Consider the following 20,924-nt stretch of genomic DNA (forward strand, 5'->3'; position numbering starts at 1 on the left):
TTAGGCAAGGCAGGCCAAGGTTAAACGACTCTTTCGCCCCATCGAGGAGCTGAAGAAGGACTTTGAGGAGCTGAATGTTATCATTGAGACTGACATGCAGATCATGGTACGGCTAATCAACAAGTTCAATAGTTCCAGCTCCAGCCTAGAAGAGAAGATTGCTGCACTCTTTGATCTTGAATATTATGTCCATCAGGTATCGTATTTCTCTGTCCATAAATCTGACTTTTAAGTACCATCTTCAACAGCAAACCTCCCTGCCCTAAATCCTAAGTAAGTAGCACCAGCATCTTTACTCCTCTCTCAGGGCATCTAGTATTTTTAACCTAGGCCAATAGCTACTGTAGTAAGATCCATTCTAGAAGAAAGGGCCAACCTCTTTTTCATTTGCTGTGTTACGTCCATTAGTTTTTCAGTACCTGTTACACAGCAGGGCGAAACAGCCATGGTCCCTGTTTTATGTAGCTTACAGTCTGGAAGAGGGAACAATGAAATCATGAACAATTGAACAATGAACAATTAACAATAAATTTAAACTTAAGATTTTGATAAGGGCTCCAGAGAGTAGTGTGGGAGTTTATAACAGGGGAACTTAGCCCAGTCAGAGGTGTTGAAGAAGGCTTTTATAGATAAAGTTTTACTGGGACACAGCCGCATCTATTTCTTTATGTACTGTTCTGTTGTTTTGGGCTGTTTCTATGCTACAGTGAAGAGTTGAAGGGTTGTGACAGAAACCCTGTCGTTCACAAAGCCACAAATCATTACTGTCAGACCCTTTGGAAGACGTTTGCCAGCCCTTGAATCAGAGTACCACAAGCAGAGGAACAGCATGTGCAAAGATTTTGAGGTTGAGAAGTGCTTGGAGAGATTAAGGACCTGGGAAATACTGGATACGATAGCATAGATAAAGTGGGAAGGTTAGAGAGTCAGAGAGGTGGAATTGGGAATATTGTGCTCTTTATGATTTTATCCTTGATTTTAAGACCCATTGGAGAGTTTGCAGCAGGGAAAGGACTGATCACACTTGTGCCATAATTATAATAGTTAATATTTATTGAGCGTTGTTATAGAGAGGGCACTTATTCCAGTGTTTTGTACAAACCAATTTATTGACTTCCACAGCTGCCTTCTGAGTGGGTGCTGTTACTAGTTCCATTTTATCACTGAGGCAAATAAGACACAGGTCACACCTGATATTGCCCAAGGTCACCCAGTTAGTGAGTGGTAGAGCTGGGATTTGCAAGAAGGTCTGTCTGATCCTAACCAGTGCTCTTAACCTTTTGGTCACTCTGTCTCTCCTAGGATACTGGAATCATTTGAATGAAGCTCAAAAAGATCTATTAGGTAGATCTAAGGAAAAGGAATAAGAGAAGTCATTTGTTTAAGTAAATTAATATATTGCATCCCTGTTAAGTCCCAAGAGCTATTTCAGGCACTTAAAATACATCTGTGAACAAAATTGTGGAGCTTAGCTTCTAGTGGAGACACATAGATAATAAACATAACTAATAAGTAAATTATGGGTGTTGTGTTTAAAGTTGATAAATACTATGGACAAACAAGTAGTTCATGGTAAGGATTGGCAGTATTGGAAAGGAGCATCTCAGGAGATGAGAGAGGGACATAGATGAAGCTCAGTCAGATAATGAGGGAAGATCATGGTCTGCCTTGTCAACCATGGAAACGAATATGAAACTGGATGTTACTAAAGGCTGTTGAGCAGAAAAACAACTTGCTCTGACTTACTTTTAAAGGATCCCTCTGCCTGCTTTGTCGAGAATTAGACTGGAGGCAGGGGGTATGGGCACAGAAACCAGATAGAAAGCTCTTGCCATAATTCAGACTAGGGACGATGGTGGCCCAGGAAGACTGTGTAATCATAATCAAAAGCTTGTTTGAGATCCTCATCAAGACACAGATCTTCAGCATCCTCCCACTCATGACTGCGTCCTTGTTCTCTATGAACTAGGCTAAAAGACATTCATTCTTTCTTTAGGATTTTGCCAGCCTTTGTGGTGAGAGAGGATGAGTGTATACTGTATCTGCAGGAATTATGATGCGGCCTCTTCATCTTCTTCCTTTGCTCCTAACTGTTTCTCAGGACTCAAATAGCAGGTCTATGATCCTCTTAGAGAAAAAGTGGGCCTGAGTTCTCTTTCCTCTTTCCTGTGTTTCTCTCCAGGGTGAAAAACAAGAATTCCAACAGCTTTTCTGTTACAGATATTTAAAGGATTAAGGATCTTAGGGGTTATTGGCCAACTTAGTCCTCCTCTGATCTTGGCAGCTTTTATTTTTTCTCGTTTAACATACTTGGGTGGATCTTTAGGTATCAGGTTTCTACAGACTCTTCCTTTAGCTGAGCATGAAAGGCCAAATGACTAGAGAGCTGATTATACCTAGAGGGTAATGAGTATACAGGAGGCCAGCAGGGCCCTGACAGAATTTTTTTCATGCAAGTCTGGTGGTTATCTGGCAGTGTTACCTCTAGGGTGACGTCCTATTCTGCTTTCATGGATTATGAAGTGGGATAAACAGTTTCTTCAACATCACCTAACTCAGTCCTAGGTCAGACCAAGAACCAGTTCTCTGGTGAGGCTTAACTTGCTCTCTTCAGACGCTCCTGCCATATTGGAATTATTAAACAGGATTTGTGAAAAAGCATATATGTGTGTTTAGAAAATGGTTGTGAGTTACATATGAGGTGCAGCTTCTGTCTGCCCAACATATCATAGGGCAGCGTGTTTGCCTTTCCTCAATGTCTCCCTTTCTCTATTTCCTGTTGTCTGATTGTCTGGCCAGTGCTCTGGTTCTCTCTTTTCCTCTGGAGTGTTGGCACAGTTCCTAATGTGTCCTTCCTCATACACTCCCTCCCTCTACCTTGAGTTTCTATCCACCTGTCTCACTCCGTCCTGAAGGCAGCCTGGAGAAACCTGTGGCCCTAGACCTAGATGTGGAGCTGCAGACCTGGGCCCTGATCATGACTTCTGTGTGATACTGAGCAGGGCCCAGATTTTGGAGCTTGATCTTCTGTGTGTACAGTGGGCAGAATGACTCTTTTCTTCCTTGTTTTCAGTGAAATAACAAGTGAGAAAACATATTGAAAAGGTTGAGAGGCTTATATAAATGTTAGAATTTATAATCCCCTGAATTGTCTTTGTAGTAACGAAGATAAACTACATCTGCAACAGAACTTCTGTGACTCTGTGTTGCTTTGGGGCTGTCAGACTGGCAGCCACTCCATTAGGAGTTCTACCAGCTTCGACAAGTAGCCACCCCAGGCATTGCATGACAGGAGTCTGAGCTGTGGCTTTGTTATCCAGAAAACTTGGGGGAGGGGATGAAAAAGAGGCAGTGAGTTCTTAGATTTTAAAACTGTGAGAAAGGAAAGCTCATGAGGTATTATTGTACTTACCTCAGCCAAACACCCAGCTCTGAGTCTCCCTATTTGGCTGGCCTAGGGTCCAGTAATAACTCTTAATAAGGACAGATTTAGATGGAAAAATCCCAGCCCTGACTTGGGGGCCCTGATAGCAGAGCAGATTCCAAACTTCAGGACCCTGGATTAGCCATCTCTTCGGGTTTCTGGTACCAAGGACCCATCCATTTTGTTGGCACAGATACCCCAGGTTGCCTTTTTTACTCACCTAAGTATATTATTGAGCACCTAACTATATGCTCAGCACTGTTCTAATCACTGGGCCTGTAACAATGGACAGGCAGAAAAAAACCTGTTCTTGTGGAGATTATATCAGAATATATAAAAATGATCTTATAAGTGATTAAAACAGTCTAGGTCTACCTAGAAACAGGTGGAGTCAAAGTCCTTCAAACTCAATTTCTCTGTTAGTCTTTGTCTTGTTTGGAAGGGCCCAGTCAGGTAGGAAACGGAGGCATCTGGAGGAAAAGGTGGATAGCAGTCATGGTGTTGGGCTAGCTTTCTACATTTTCCTGATGATTCGTAGAGTGGGATCAAACTGTGGGCAAGAGGCAGTCTTTGTAGCAACAGAGGTGTTTCCAAGGGAGACTGTAGTACTACATGGAGAAAATAGGATCCAGTGACCTTTCTGAACAAGTTGAGTTTTCTTGTTTCAGGATACTAACTAAGAAAGCCCGGGAAGTGAGATACCCTATAGAATAAAAGGGAAATACTTTAGACTGTCCTTGGAGCTTTGGACCTGAAAGGGTAGCCTAGACCAGTGCCATTTGATAGAATTTTATTTGATTATGGGAATGTTATGCACTCTCCAATAATAGCCACTAGCCGGTAACTCAGGCCTAGAGAACTGCCTTTGAGAGAGAGAATTCTGTGCAAATTGTATCATGAGTGTCCACAGAGTCAGTCAGCCTTAGACTGTATGAAGTGAGGAAGAGAGAGGACTTCTTTTTTTTAAATGTTTGCTGCTTCCATTCCCCACACTAGGACTGGACATGAACCAGAAGCGTGACACCATTTAGAAGTCCTGATGATGCCAGATCTTTGTGTTAGCAGCTTGTTAGGAGCAAGCTTTGTGATTCGTGATGGTTATAGAATTATTCCAGGACACGTTTGGCATAAGCAAAAGCTAGGTGCCATTTCGGCCATTTCCCGTGCAGGTGCTCATCAATCATGTTAGATGAATTCGGAAGTCTCAAATTTAAGAATTTAATTTGTTACTACAGATCTTTTCTAGTTGGTCAGAATGGCCACCATTACTTTTTACTTGACTTTTTAGGGGTTTTTTTAATACTCACCAAAAGAAAGGCAATAAATAAGAAGGGTTTTTCTTTGCTTGATAGCTGTATATACTAAGCCGTGCCTTTGTTGCAGATGGATAATGCACAGGACCTGCTTTCCTTTGGTGGCCTTCAAGTGGTGATCAATGGGCTGAACAGCACAGAGCCCCTGGTGAAGGAGTATGCTGCATTTGTGCTGGGAGCTGCCTTTTCCAGGTGAGCAGCATAGATGGACATCCCATTGGCAAGATTGTTAGGGCCCTTCAGGTGACGTCTAGCTTTACTTTTGGCCTGTTTGGCCTGGAGAAAGGTTACACTTGAAGTCTTGCGTATCCCTATCCACATTTCATTGTAATCCTAATGAAACTAGGGTAAGAATTTGATTCTGTCCTTACTCCAAGTAGATAAGCATTTTCACCATGTTGTTACTGTGTGTGACTCTGTGTTCCCTCTCATCTTATGGACATATAATAATGAATTTTAGGTCATATTCTCTGTTGCATTCAGAGCTAATAAAAAGTTAGACCACCCATAGCTGGTTGAGTGGAAGGGAATGAACTCTAAGAGTTGAGCCTTTTGCAATCTACATCTAGTAGATGTATCTAGAAGCTACATCTAGTGATGAATAAATGTTGAACCTGACCCAGAAGGCTTTGTGGGGGGAATATATACCTTCTCCTTATTGTGTGGTACCAATCAACATGCAGTCAGGTATTTGTACTCTTTGGGTTGGGATTTGTTTAAATTTTAGTTAGTCCAGCTTATGCTAGAAGAGTGATAAGGCAAGAGAAATGGGGACACAGCATCTCTTAAGAGTGGATACAGAAAGATGTTTGGGCACCACATCATAATACTAAAAAAGTCAAGATGTCTTCAAGCTGTAGTTGGTCCATTGGAGCCATAGTTCCTTTCATTTTTGAAAATCTGCTCTTAGGACTCTTTGTGCTTCTAAAATAGGAACCAGTCAGTATTCTGATTCTTGGTGTAAGGGCATGGGTAGTAGCTATGAGGGGTTGCTCTGCTAGGGTGCAGGGATTACGATGTTGCGGGAGAAAGGCTGTTGTAAACAGTTTGCCATTGTAGGCTTTGTTTTTTTGTTTTTTGTTTTTTAAAGATTTTATTTATTTATTTGACAGAGAGATCACAAGTAGGCAGAGAGCCCGGCAGAGAGAGAGGGGGAGGCAGGCTCTCCGCTGAGCAGAGAGCCCAATGCGGGGCTCGATCCCAGGACCTTGAGATCATGACCTGAGCCGAAGGCAGTGGCTTAACCCACTGAGCTGCCCAGGCGCCCCTGTAGGCTTTGTTTTGAAAAGATTTTCTTTGTCTTTCATACATGTTTATTGTTACTTAATCAGAATCTCAGACTGGTGCCTCCTCACCGTGAAAGGCTGCTGGGTTTTTTCTCAGTAAATTGAGGGGCAGAGCTGGTAAGGCTGGAAGAATCTTTCCATGGGGAGGCTGAGGACTCTGCAGGCCTTTGTGCCCCTTATCACTAACCTGCTTGGATCTTCAAGCCCTGCTTATCCCGCGGTTGTGTTCTTGACAGTGTAGGCTGTGGCTTCCAGGGCACTCTGCCTCCCTTGGTCTCACCTTCCACACCCAGACAGTCTCTCAGAAAGCCCAAGGAGATGTTTGCCTGTATATCTACTGGAAGGGTGGAGAATCTGTAAGTTTGTCATAGGTCACTGTGATTTCAGCCCTAGATTGAAGTCCAGGGTCTTATCCTTATGGCTTCAGAGGCTTGAGAACTTATGGAAGCTCACTTTTTATTTCTCAAGTCATGAAATAACCAAATCAAACATTATTAACCTCTCTCCCCAGACTCTTTTTGAAATTCTTTCCTCTAATCCCAAGTACCTTCTTTCCATTTTCAAGATGAGCAAATTATCCTACATGTCCCTTGCCATTGCTTCTGGAAACACATTTCTTGGGGGAAACTGTAACATTTTGATGTCACATCTTACTTAAAGGAGACTAACCAAGTGACTTGAGAAGCATGCATAAGGCCTGCTTAGCAGGCCATAACTCACCCAGTGGTGTGCCAGTATGTGGTGTTATTAAGACTCATCCATGATTGTATTAGCATAAGACCATATTAACATTTATGTGGCATCACTAAAATTTAAATAGAGATAAATATAAAATATCGCAACTTAGTGTTTTGGTGACAAGTGAGCTGCTGTACTCAAAACATTCTAGCTGGGCTTTTGATGGCCCAGTGGAGGGCAGTTACAGTGACGGCATGGTATGGCGCCAGAGCTTTTGGAAGCCAAAAGCAGGCTCCTTAAACATGAAAATGTCAGTGTCTTATGCAAAGAGGAAGTTGGTGCAAGGTAGCTCTTTCTATGCAGAAAGAGTTTCATATTCATTATTGACTCCTAATGTCCTAAGTGTTGGTTTTGTAGCTCCCTACCTGTCCCCAGCCTACAGTGTGTGTGTGTGCACATGCATGCATGCACACTCACAGTGTGTGATTGGATGAAGTTGCTCGTTGTCAAGAGGGCATTCAAGGGATAGTGAGCATGGAACCATGGAGTTCCAGGGTTTGGGGGTGTTATTTAGATAGCATTCCTTCTAGTTTTCTGCTAATGGGTAGGAATACTGCTCATTCAGTCCAGATGTTTGAGTATATGGGAGAACCAGGCAGACCACTGCACCAAGAGTCAGAAAATCCAGGTTCAAGTCTAGTGTCTGTTATTTACTGACTGTTTATGCATGGACAAGTGATTTCACTGAGCCTTACTTTTTCATCTATTAACTAAAAGCCGTGATCGCCATTCTCTGTATTTGATAAGGTTGAGTGAACATGAAGTAACAGACAGGTCCCGTGAAAAAGCTTATAGAGCTCCTGTCAGTGATGAGTGGTATGACATCATTGTATTCACCATGTGTTCTTTTTACTATGAGTTTTCACTATAAGGCAATTTTTACTTCTTATGTTTTCACAGTACGAACCTTCATCTTCCTGATTTTCTTTTCTGCTTATGTTCTACCACATATATTTCTTGCAGCTAATTTTGATGCATCATGAGGGTGTTTACTTGCTTACTTGGGTTAATTGCTTAATAAAGCCTCCACACACAATTCTGTGGATAAAGAGATATCTTGCCTGGTGTTAACCATGAAGCAATTATTCCAAGATCAAGAAGAAAGAGTTGACATAAATGTAATTGATGTGGCCATTGAATGTTACATGGCTCCTGAAATAGTCTGTTCCCTTATTTAAATATTATTCACACTAATTTAGGGGTCACAGACACTCATTTTCTGCTGTTTGTTGCCTTTGTATAAGGCAGGTCATGCTCTCGCAAAGAAGATGTGCAGAGATAAGGAGAATGGGGTCTGATGCCTTTGACAGCTTCATCTTTTCATGGTTTCTTTCCTTTCTTCCTTGCTTCCCCATCTCACTGCCCCTTCCCCCTACCCTCCACGTCCCCCCCTTTCCTTCTCTCTCTCCATTCCCCCTCCTTTCTTCTTTTTTTTTTTTTTTTAAGATTTTATTTATTTATTTGACAGAGAGAGAGAGAGATCACAAGTAGGCAGAGAGGGGTGGGGAGGAAACAGGCTTCCTGCCGAGCAGAGAGCCCGATGCGGAGCTCGATCCCAGGACCCTGGGATCATGACCTGAGCCGAAGGCAGAGGCTCAACCCACCGAGCCACCCAGGAGCCCCCCGCCTCCTTTCTTCTTTAAGTCACTTATTTTCATTGGCCTTTCCCTGACCTGATAACATCTCATGAGGGCACCTGTGTGTACTGTCTACAGTCTGACCTATCAGGAATCTTGGAGTCCTGGACAAGTCATTGTGCTTCTATGTGTGAGAAGTCTCACAAAGGTCTTGTGAATTTCAGAGGCCCTGCAGCCTTCTCTGATCTGGTTTTGGCTTTATTTCTCAAAGTAAGAGTACTTTGGCTTCTCAGGCAAACTACCAGCTGCCTATTTTTATCTCTTATCTCCCTATATGTAGCCTTTACCATTTAACTGTCAGGAGTTAAATTATCAAGAAACTGGTGTGCTTGCCCCAGAGAGCCCTGGCTTTTGCTGTTCTCATGCCCCTGTCTCTCCAACATTTCTCATGTTCTATATCCATCTTTAGTAACTCACATTCTCATCTGCATATGTATGCATTATTATGCAATTAAATGGGATTGTAGGCTCTCACTGAATGCAGTACTTTTGTTTGAACTGTCCACAGTTTGCAGGGGTCATGGACCTGTGCCTGGTGCGAAAAAGGATGTACATGCGCCCTCAGTCACACTGCAGTTATGTTCTGTTATGATGGATCCCCAGAATAGGATTTTGTTCTAGCCTCTCTTCTTGGCATCTGCCTTGGAACCTCCTTAGCAGATTTTGTGTTAGTTACTTCTCTTTATAAAATGAATGTCTCCCTGACTCCAGACCCTGCACCCCCTTTTCCCACGCTTTGTTGGCTCTCTGGTTTTCTCAGTTATACTCTTCCCACTAAAGTTTTACCAGTTCATTTTTTAACAAAGATTTTATTTATTTATTTAACAAACAGCATAAGCAGAGGGAATGACAGGCAGAGGGAGAGGAACTGAGCAGGGAGCCCGATGTGGGTCTTGATCTGGGTCATAACTTGAGCCGAAATCAGGCACTTAACTGACTGAGCCCCCCATGTGCCCCTTACCAATTCATTTTTAACCATTGGGCCAGTGTCCTTTCACCAACTCCCATTTTCATCTGTTGACCTCCAACTTCCAGATTTCATGATGTCCTTAGTGAATTTTAGTGCTCTCTTTCTTGATGGCTTTTATGAGTTTGCTGGGCATTAACACTCTCACCTGTATTGACCTTTATTTTTACTTCCCTTATCCGCTAGATATCTTGAAATTCATTATCCATTTATGTCAACATCTCATGTTCACTGACCACCTCCATATTCATATTGTCATCTCTCCTTTCGAATCTAGTTTTTAGCCTTATCATGACCTTTAGCCTCTGCACGTTTTCCTGTTTTCCCGTTCCATTAGTGCTCCTCACCCTTTTCCCTCTCTCTAGGCTCCTTCCTCTTTGTCCACAATGTTCCCAGTTACCCACTGACCCCTTCCCACCACTACCTTAACATTGTCTCCAACATGACAACCTATATTTTCCTTCCCTTCCAATGTCCTCGAAAGAATAGGCAAAAAGGGATTCAAGTAAGTAAGTGCACATGACCATTATGTTCCTACTGTTCCTTGAATTTTTCAAGAGTATTTTGGAATCACTAACATCTGTGTAGCAGTCGGCAATGTCAACCAGTATATTCCTTTGAAAACTACTTCTTGGGGTGCCTGACTGGCTCAGTCAGTGCAGCACGAAACTCTTGATCTTAGGGTTACGGGTTCGAGTGCCACTTCTAGAGAATACTTACAAGCTTTAAAAAAAGAAGAAGAAACTTTAAAGACTCCTTGGCTGCCATGTGATTATGGTCCCTTGGTTGCCATGTGATTATGGTCCCTTGGTTCTTGTATCTCTGGAATTAATTATTCCCTCTTCCTTACCTTTTATGGCAACTTCATCATCTTACTGTCTCCTAATTATAGCTGTTCACCAAGATTTTTTTCCGGCATTTTCCCTTTTCTCTCCCAGTGGTTCTGTCTATTCCTGTGTTTCAAATCCTGCCTCATTGTGGATGATTCCAATATCTATGTTGAAGTCCAGCTTTTCCTCTCAAGTTGCATTCTCCATTTCTACCAGACTGTCTGACTGTACCTCAAACTCAAGGAGAAGAAAGTGGAATTAATTTTTGTCTCTCTAACAAACTAGGTTTTCCCTCCCACGTTCTCTTATCTATTCTTGGCAGTATGATTGTCGTAGTTACCCAGGCTGAAAACTTTTGAGGGATATTTGAGTCTTCTTTGTCCCATTTTAGTTGTTTAGTTGGTGAATGAATCTTTGGATTTTTATTTTCACTATTGTGTCTACTAAAAACTATTTGCCTTTTTTAAAATCTGTTTTAAGGAACCTTGATATTGTAAGGATAGCAACATGTTCAGGGAGGGGGTTCCCTCTCCCAGTGCTAGGAAATGAATAATCTGAACCAAGAACAGTAATCTCATTCTTTGTGAGTGTAGATTGATTTAGCGATGGGCATGTGACCCAGTTCTGACCAAAGAGATGTAAAGAGATGTTTCTTGAGAATGCTTCTAGAAAGCTTTTTTTGCTTTCTTATAGAAAGAGAGATAGTAAGGAGACCCTGCCTACTCCTTCATGCCTTGACTGCATTTGTCTTAGAGCCTCAGTAGCTGGCTTAGACCCGTGAGGTGAGAAGCACAAGGACAAAAAGCCAGCATGCTGAGGAATATAAACAATGGAGGGGAGAAGACAAGGGAGACTAGGTCCATTATGATATAGTTTAGCCACTATACTGGTTTAGGAGCCAGCTCTTTCCAGACTTCTGTTGTGAGAGATAAACATCTTTGTTTTTTAGAAATCACTGGTAGTTTTTGTTCTGTTACTTGTAATGAAACATATTCATATTAATGAAATTTCTAAACTGTGGCATAAATTCCTCTTACATTTTCTTTGCTTCTTCACAGCATTCATCTCAATTTCCAATTACATCTTTGTTTGATTACCTGTTTATTTTTATTATTTAATTTTCTGGGAGGTTGGGGAGAGGCAGAGGGAGAGAGAGAATCTCAAGCAGGCTCCAAGTCCAGCATGAGCCTCATGCAGGCCTTGATCTCAAAATCTCAAGATCGTGACTTGAGCTGAAATCGGGGATCAGACGCTTAACTGACTGAGCCACCCAGGCACCCCTACCAGTTTATTGTTGATGACCTTAGACTGTATGAGAAGGATAGGATTTGTTCTCTATCTTCATCTTGTTGTCTCCCTAGTATATAGTACAGAACCTTGCACTGAAAACTAGGAAATAATGAATGAAGAAATAAAAGAGTAAACTCGTACCTAGGAAATGAAGTGTTTCTCCATATAGCATATGGGGGCTGAGTGGTGAGTGCCGTTATGATTAATGATGCAGTAGTGGATGATTCAGATACCGTTGCTTGACCCTTTAAGATCTAAAGTTGTGGAAATAAGTTTGTGCCCCCTACCCGTGGCTGAAGGTCCAGAAAATTGAAGGCTAGAGATTGGGATGAGGTCAGGCATTGAAGATGCCAACATTTGATAGAAATCCAGGTCTGACCCCCCAGGACTAGTTCTGACCTCTTGACTCCAGGAGCTAACTGTTCACACTCCTCCTGTGACGGGGAGGTGTTCAAACCATTTTATATCTGATAAATTGATAAGTATATTAGCCAGAATTGACCCAGGGAGGTTGGATAGCCATCGCTCTTAAAGCTGCATTCAGAGTCTCATACCTTTTCTCAAATGGCAATTAATGACAAATAGAAAATGAGCTCTAAGCCTGACCAGCCACCCGGACAACTGCAGAAACCAAGACTTCATTCTGGTGAGGGAGGCACCACTTTGCTTAATGAACTTGTCCTTTCAGTATTTCTTTTGAATCTGTCTCCGTGATGTGCCCCTGACTCCTTCACATCCTCTGTGTGGCTGCCTTCAAATTTTTTCATTTATTGACTACCTCCTTCTTAATTTGTTCCATGTGTAACTCCAGCCCACGAAGTTCTGACTTTTCAACTTTATTGGTGTTTGTTGTCTGGACTTCTAAACTGATTCTTAAATACCTCTAATTCTCTGTGTATGCCAGTTCTTTCCTTTTCCCTAATAGAACTGAAAACTTCTTGAGATTGGAAACTGGTTCCCAATTCTGTGGGACCCACAGAACTTTATAGAGGGTATGTTTTAGAACATTTCGTGGTACAAACTAAATGGTCAACACGAAAGCTGAAACCACCAAAAATTGGTGGGAGGAATCAAGCCCCTAACAGCAGGGAAGCTTTTTCTTTTCTTTTCTGTTTTGTTACATTTTTGTTCCAATGAATCTATATTATATTTATAATTAAAATTTAAGTGATAAGTAACAAAACAGAACTGGAGAACTTCTGTATCTAGCAAGTGGTGGTTTATATTTTCCAAGGAGCATTCTTGGTTCAGAATACTGGAAGATGGGGCACCTGTGTGGCTCATTGGGTTAAGCCTCAGCCTTCGGCTCAGGTCATGATCTCAGGGTCCTGGGGTGGAGCCCCACATCAGGCTCTCTGCTCAGCAGGGAGCCTGTTTCACCTCTCTCTCTCTCTCTCTCTGCCTGCTTGTGATCTCTCTCTCTCTCTCTGTCAAGTAAATAAATAAAATCTTAAAAAAAAAAAGAATATTGGAAGATGCTAGATTGAATATTTAAACCTTTCGGGGTGCCTGGGTGGCTCAGTTGTTGAGCGTCTGCCTTTGGCTCAGGTCATGATCCCAGGGTCCTGGGACCCGGCCCTGCGTCGGTTTCCCTGCTTGGCGGGAAGCCTGCTTCTCCCTCTTCCACTCCCCCTGCTTGTGTTCCCTCTCTCGCTGTGTCTCTCTCTGTCAAATAAATAAACAAAATCTTAAAAAAAATTTTTTTTTCAATCTTTCCTTAAATACTCAGTTGATCTAACAAACTGTGGGGCCACTGTTTTGTATAACTAAAGGGGGAAATTAATAACATCATAGTCTATGTGGTGTGGTGGCCCTGCAAGAAAATGAGAGAAGTCCTGAAGACAAATACAACGGAAAACACAAATCCCAAAAGATACAGAAAAGTGAAACTTAGAACTCTCCTGGGGATGCTGCCATTCCCTAGTGGCCAAGAGTTTTGATTTCATGGCTCTCTAAGCTGGGGGAACAGGAGACAAGGCCTACAGTCCATGAAAAGAAGAATCAGAAAAATGAAAATTTCTACCCAAAAGGAGATACTAAGACAATTTGGCTTTGAAGAGAAGGGAGAAAAATTCCCCAGAAAATTCTTCACCCAAGCCAGCTCTACAGTGCATTTAGGCTGGAACTCCTATTCCTTTTATGGCCTGAAAGTAGTCAAGCTATGAATTTAGTCTAAAATGGTCTCAATAAATAATGAACTAGAAAAAATGTTTGCAACTTATAGATATACCATTAATACTCGTAATATTTATAAGGAGCACCTAAAAATAGAGAATAAACTCAATAACCCTATAGAAAATGAGCTAGACACACACAGTTCACAGAATTTAAAAAATGTAAATGGCTTAGCCACGTGGAAAAAATGCTCACTCATAAGCAGAAAAAAACAACCAATTAAAACTACACCGAGATACTGTTTGTCACCGATCAGATTGGCAGAAATCCCAAAATTGATAGCATACATTTTTTGTGAAGTTGTCAGGAAATAGGCTCTCAAGCATTGCTGGTGGAATTCCACCAAAATGGTACAGTCCTTATGGAAGGAAACTGGACAGTACCTAGCAAAATTGTATATATTTTCTTCCCCTGATATGATACTTCTATTCATAGAATTCTGCCTCAAGACTACATTGGTAAAAATATAAAAAGATACGTGTGTTGAAGGTTAGTCATCATAGTACTGTTTGTAAAAGCAAAAAATGGGAATGTCCATCAGTAGGAAACTGACGAATGAATTGTATAACTTATTTCATGGAGTACTACATGGTCGTAGAAAATATCAAAGAATATTTCTATATAATACATACTATTTCTACTGTGACATGTTCTAGGATATATTAAATGACAAAAAGCAGGTCAAGTATGAATAACTGCAATTAATTGTGATATGCTTATATTTAAAAAAAGAATAGAAGGTTATAGGGAGAGGGACTTTCTAATTATCCTCTATTTTATATAGTCTTAAACTCAGAATGTAAAAATCAAGAGCTAAATGAAATGTTTGGATCTGTCTATAGAATTGGTGACATAACCCCACAGGGAGAACTATTTTGTATGATTTGTATGTAAGATAATTTGTATATCTCTATTCGGATATATCCTAAAGACAAAAAAAGCCTGCAAAACTTCAGACATCTTACTGTTGATGGAAGTGTTGGTGTTGTTATTCTGAGACTGAATTGTGGGATAAAGCAGATGAATAATTATGCTGGTTTCTCTGAGAAGCAGGATTTTCAACACAACAGAAGGGAAATACTAATGTAAAATTGGAGATTGTATAAAATCCCCCTTACTCCTGACTTTGAATTGGAAGTACTAGTAAGAACGCACAATGAATTTTTTCCTTCAAAGTGTATTTGTGAGGATGGGGAGCTCTGTCCTCTGAAAGGATCTAGGTAAAAAAATAAATCCAATACCAATGAGCAACTCTTACTCTAGATTGTATTTTCTAAATACCATTTCTGTCTAAAACTGCATTTGCCACTAAAAGGAACCATGATTTTTTGGAGAAATTGCTGATGTCAAGTCTGTAATAAGACGTGTACAAAATGATAGTGAATATCTTATCATGATAGAAAACAAGAAATCTCTCAAAGCCTGGTAGGATCTTGTGTGAAGGACTCAGGAGTCATTGTGAAATAGTTTCCATTGACTATAGATGGGATATTTTGAGTTTTAAGAAATATAACAACTGCAGTAAATTGCAGCAAATCAAATATATTTAAATCCCCAAGTTCACCATGATTCTTAAAAAAAAAGGGCGCCTGGGTGGCTCAGTGGGTTAAGCCTCTGCCTTCGGCTCTTGTCATAATCTTAGGGTTCTGGGATTGAGTCCCCTGTCGGGCTCTCTGCTCAGCAGGGAGCCTGCTTCCCCTCTCTCTTTGCCTGTCTCTTTGCCTACTTGTGATCTCTTTCTCTCTCTGTCAAATAAATAAATAATTTTCTTTAAAAAATTTCTTAAAAAAAAAAGAAAAAAAGTTAAACCCATCTCATTAGTCTTTAGAGAGTACCGGGTAGGAAACCAATAATGAAGAGTACCAAATAAATAGAAACAGTGAAGCATTTATCCTACCCTTCCATATGAACTAAACCTCAATGTACTCAAATAGTTGATGAGGGGAAGTTTATAGAGAAATTCTAGCTAAAAAAGGAAGAATGATGCAATTAGAATATCATCATTTAGAACCTTTTTAAAAATATATTTTATTTATTTATTTGACAGAGAGCAGAAGCAGGGGGAGCAGCAGGCAGAGGGAGTGGAAGAAACAGGCTTGTCATGAGCAGAGAGCCCGATGTGGAGCTCGATCCCAGGACCCTGGGATCATGACCTGAGCTGAAGTCAGACATCTAACCAACTGAGCCACCCACGTGCCCCGATGACTTCATAATTTTAAAAGCTGAGTTATGGGTCTAGGAAAGATTATTATACTGTTCGCTCTCTACCTGAGTGTATATGGAAGTTTATGTAAGAAAAAGTTCCTTTTTTTTTTTTTTTTTTTTTTTTAAGAATTTATTTATTTGACAGCACCAGCAGGCAGAGGGAGAGGGAGAACTAGGCTCTCCACTAAGCAGGGAGCCCGATGCAGGACTGGATCCCAGGACTCTGGATCATGACCTGAGCCAAAGGCAGCCACTCAACCGACTGAGCCACCCAGGTACCCCATAAGAAAAAGTTTCTAAAGAATGTTCCAAGTTGGCAGAATTTACAGGTTACTAGTAGAACCATATATAAATCCTCTTTGGAGGAACAAATCTTAAATCCAAGCCTGAAAGCATCTCCACAAAGAAAAGAACTCCAACGATGATGAGCTCATAATCAAAATATCACAGAACAGTCCAAAAAATAAGACATCATCTGTGAAAGACAACAGAAGCAATGTAATCAGAACAGAGAAACTATAGATAGTAAAATTCTGAAGGTACAGAATATAAAATAGTTCTTTTAATATGCTCCGAGAGAGGGGCGCCAGGGTGGCTAAGTGGGTTAAAGCCTCTGCCTTCGGCTCAGGTCATGATCCCGGGGTCCTGGGATCGAGTCCCACATCGGGCTCTCTGCTCAGCAGGAGCTTGCTTCCCCCCTCTCTCTCTGCCTGCCTCTCTGCCTGCTTGTCATCTCTGTCAAATAAATAAATAAAATTTAAAAAAATATATGTTCAGAGAGTTAAAAGATTTTATCAGAAGTATGAGTAAAGACGAGCACCTGGGTGACTCAGTCGGTTAAGTGTCTGCCTTCAGCTCAGGTCATGATCCCAGAGTCCTGTGACTCCCTCACCCTCTGTTGCTCCCCCTGCTTGTACTCTCTCTTTCTGTCAAAATCTTAAAAAAAAAAAAAAGTATAAGTAAATAATAGTGCACTATCAAAAATGGCAATGTCCAGGAAGATTTGGAAAAGAAGTGGAAGATAAAATAATTGCAGTTAAAAATTCAGTATTGCTAAGGCAAACAACTGGTCGAACACAGCTGAGGAGTGATTAAGCAAACTGGAATAAAGTATTGAAGAGATCGGGTGCCTGGGTAGCTCAATGGGTTAAACCTCTGCCTTTGGCTTGGGTCGTGATCCCAGGGTCCTGAGATTGAGCCCCGCATTGGGCTCTCTGCTCAGTGGGGAGCCTGCTTCCCCCTCTCTCTCTGCCTGCCTCCCTGCCTACTTGTGACCTCTCTCTCTCTCTCTGTGTCAAATAAATAAATAAAATCTTAAAAAAAAAAAAAAAGAATTGAAGAAATCACCCACGGTGCAGGATGGAGAGACAGAAGTGGAAAAAGGAAAAAGAGGTAAAGAGATAAGAAGAGTAGAACTAAAAGTTTAATGTGAGTTCCAGAAGGATAAAGAAAATGGGGGAGAGGCTATATTAAAAGAGGTTTGGTTGATACTTCTCCAAAATTGCCAAAAGACATGAATTCTAGTTCAAGAAGCCTACTGAATCTCAAGCAGGATGATTAAGAAAACAATGTTTTCTGGCAACATAGTGAAACTATGGAAATGTGGGGTTATGAAAGCAGCCGGAAAAAAGACAGATTTGCTGAAAAGTACTAGGAGTGGCTCTTGGCAAAAAGGAGTATTCTTAGCCTAGTTGCCTGGACTGAAAGTTAGGCTCTAATGTTCTTTTCATCAGCTGTATGCAGTAGTTGCCACCATGATTCCATTGCTTTTGACATTCCTTTCTTGGTTCTATATGCAATCCATTAGCATCTGGATTTAAGGAAGACTCCACCAGGCTCCCAAAAGTTAGGGGTACTTAAGGTCTGCCACATTTCTCATTAAGTGTTTGTTGATGGGCTGAGGTTATTGAAAAGAGGATAATTTAGCTTTTTTTTTTTTTTAAGGTTTTATTTCTTTATTTGACAGAGATCACAAGTAGTCAGAGAGGCAGGCAGAGAGAGAGAGAGAGGGAAGCAGGCTCCCTGCTGAGCAGGGAGCCCGACGTGGGGCTCAATCCCAGGACCTTGGGATCATGACCCGAGCCGAAGGCAGAGGCTTTAACCCACTGAGCCACCCAGGTGCCCTGATAATTCAGCTTTTTGAGGAGAGAAAAGAGTGGAACTACAGTCTGGTAGAGAGGCAGCCAGCATGGGATTTAAAAATTATTTCATTCTGGGGACGCCTGGGTGGCTCAGTTGGTAAAGCGGCTGCCTTCTGCTCAGGTCATGATCCCAGCGTCCGGGGATCGAGTCCCACATCGGGCTTCTTGCTCGGCGGGGAGCCTGCTTCTCCCTCTGCCTTTGCCTGCCACTCTGTCTGCCTGTGCTTGCTCGCTCTCTCTCTAACAAATAAATAAATTTAAATTAAAAAAAATTAAAAAAAAATTATTTCATTCTGAAGTGCCTGGGTGGCTCAGTCAGTTAAGTGTCTTCCTTCGGCTCAGGTCATGATCCCACGGTCTAGGGATCGAGTCCCACGTTGGGCTCCCAGCTCAGCGGGGAGTCTGCTTCTTCCTCTCCCCCTGCCTGCTGCTCCCCCTGCTTATGTTCTCTCTCTGTGTTAAATAAATAAATAAAATTCTTTTAAAAATCTATTTCATTCCTACTTATTTTATCAGACCTCAGTTTCTCTTTCTCTTTTTTCATTTTTTGTTTTTATTTTATATTTTTTTATAGATTTTATTTATTTATTTGACACAGAGAGGGGTCACAAGTAGGCAGAGAGGCAGACAGAGAGAGAGGGGGAAGCAGGCTCTCCACTGAGCAGAGCGCCCGATGCGGGGCTCAATCCCAGGACCCCGAGATCATGACCTGAGCCGAAGGCAGAGGCTTAACCCACTAAGCCACCTAGGTGCCCCTGTTTTTATTTTTTAAAAGAGTTGCTGGTTTTGTAGAAAATATACTTTCTGTTGAAAATATATAAATTGGGGCACCTGGGTGGCTCAGTGGGTTAAGCTTCTGCCTTCAGCTCAGGTCATGATCCCGGGATCCTGGGATTGAGCCCCACATCAGGCTCTCTGCTCAGTGGGGAGCCTGCTTCCTTCTCTCTGCCTGCCTCTCTGCCTACTTGTGATCTCTCTCTGTCAAATAAATAAATAAAAATCTTAAAAAAAAAGTATAAATTATGTGGGAGAGATTGATTTCTACCATTACGTAGGAGGTTTGCTGACCCACTCCCCAGTGAAACTGGTGAAAATTCCTTAAAAAAAAAATATTTTTTAAAGTCTTTGGAAATGGTCCTAAGGGCAGACAGGAAAAAAAAGAAAGAAACTTTTACTCAAGTAAATCTATGTAAATTCACTAAGAAAGTAGAGAATTTGTATTGTTTGAAATAGGGCATCTCTATTCGTCCCCACTTGGCTACTCTAAACCGCTGTGGTTTAGAACCCAGGACTCGCTCTACCCTCAGATCCCAGTTGGCCTTTCTTCCTGGAAGGAGCAGAACTTGATCCTGTCCTGAGCTTTCTGTTGCTGAAGCTAAGCTGTGGAAGAGTACATTTTCCCCTCCCATCCCCACTTGGGGAATGGAGGCTCTAACACGGTTGCGAAGCACAGAGAGCACTAGGACTGCCATCCCCCTCGCATGAGGTGGTGGTACCCTGCTTGGAGGAGCAAGCCAGGGAGACCTCAGGCTGTTGTCCCCCCAACTCACTAAGCATTCAACTTCTAGAGAAGGGGTGTCACTTGAAGCTTGTCATTGTCACCACTTGTAGCTCCAGAGCCCTGGTTCAGTGATTTTGCCTGGGGAGAAGCCAGGCCGTAAAAGAGATAGCAGCCATCAAAAGAAATGAAATCTTGCCATTTGCAACAATGTGGATGGAACTAGATGGTATTATGTGGAGTGAAATAAGTCAATCAGAGAAAGACAATTATCATATGATCTCTCTGATATGAGGAATTTGAGAGGCAGGACGGGAGGTTTTGGGGGGTAGGGAAGGAAAAAATGAAACAAGATGGGATCAGGAAGGAGACAAACCATAAGAGACTCTTAATTTCACAAAAACAGAGGGTTGCTGGGGGTGTGGGGGGTAGGGAGAGGGTTGTTGGGTTATGGACATTGGGGAGGGTATGTGCTATGGTGAGTGCTGTGAAATGTGCAAGCCTGATGATTCACAGACCTGTACCCCTGGGGCAAATAATACATTATATGTTATTAAAAATAATTTTAAAAAGAGAGAGAGAGAGCTCCCAAACCCTTCCCAGTGGAACTGACTTCATTTGCAAGAGTGTGCAGAAGTTCAAACAGGACAATCTCATGAACATTGAAGGTTGTAGTGGAAGGCAACTAGGAGGAGATTGATGGAATTAGCAAAGCTACAGCCTACACTGTAGGCTGGCTAGTTTTCAGGAGGGAGTACAACATTTGGGAAGTAGCCTTCCTGGGATCAGAGCTAACCTCACACGGGGACCTCAGAAACTATTCCTTCAACGGGGCTGTAAGCTGATTGGATTAGTTTGTAGAACAACTCATGCAGCAGCATATGTTCCAATAATAGAGGTCTTTACATTTTAGATATTAACCTTTTTGTGTTAAAAATACTCTTTTCCAAGTTTGTCATTTTTCTTTTAGCCTTATTTATGGTACTTTTCTATATGGAAGTTAAAAATGTCTACTTAGACAAAATTGTTAACTATTTCATGGTTTCTGTTTTTAATGACACACTAAAGCCTTTTCTAACCAAGAGTATATAAATTTTTTTTCTTCATATTATTTTAAAAATATGAGCTATTTCGGACATAAAGAGGAGTTCAGAGCATCTTACACTGACTACCCAGATTTAATAAACTAAAAGTTGGTTTGTTATTAGCCTCAGATTTTTTAAAGAATAAAATGTTAAATACGTAGAAAACCATTTCATAATTCTTTTTTTTTTTTTTTAAAGATTTTATTTATTTGTTTGACAGATAGAGATCGCAAGTAGGCAGAGAGGCAGGCAGAGAGAGAGGAGGAAGCAGGCTCCCCGCTGAGCAGAGAGCCCGATGCGGGGCTCGATCCCAGAACCCTGGGATCATGACCTGA

The 20,924-nt window shown here is 41.5% G+C and overlaps 1 protein-coding gene across 8 annotated transcripts in view; it reads left to right on the top strand.

The window, feature by feature from the left end:
* Nucleotides 1-20,924, top strand: part of SIL1 (SIL1 nucleotide exchange factor) — a 216,377-nt gene that overhangs the window by 144,599 nt on the left and 50,854 nt on the right. For all 8 annotated transcript variants that reach the window (XM_080803525.1, XM_080803529.1, XM_080803526.1 and 5 more), the window contains 2 exons: nt 5-196; nt 4,808-4,929. In XM_080803525.1, the coding sequence (XP_080659651.1) occupies nt 5-196; nt 4,808-4,929 (314 nt within the window). The remainder of the gene's footprint in view (nt 1-4; nt 197-4,807; nt 4,930-20,924) is intronic.

The sequence above is a fragment of the Martes martes genome (assembly GCF_963455335.1).
Source record: "Martes martes genome assembly, chromosome: 5".
NCBI classification, from domain to species: Eukaryota; Metazoa; Chordata; class Mammalia; order Carnivora; family Mustelidae; genus Martes; species Martes martes.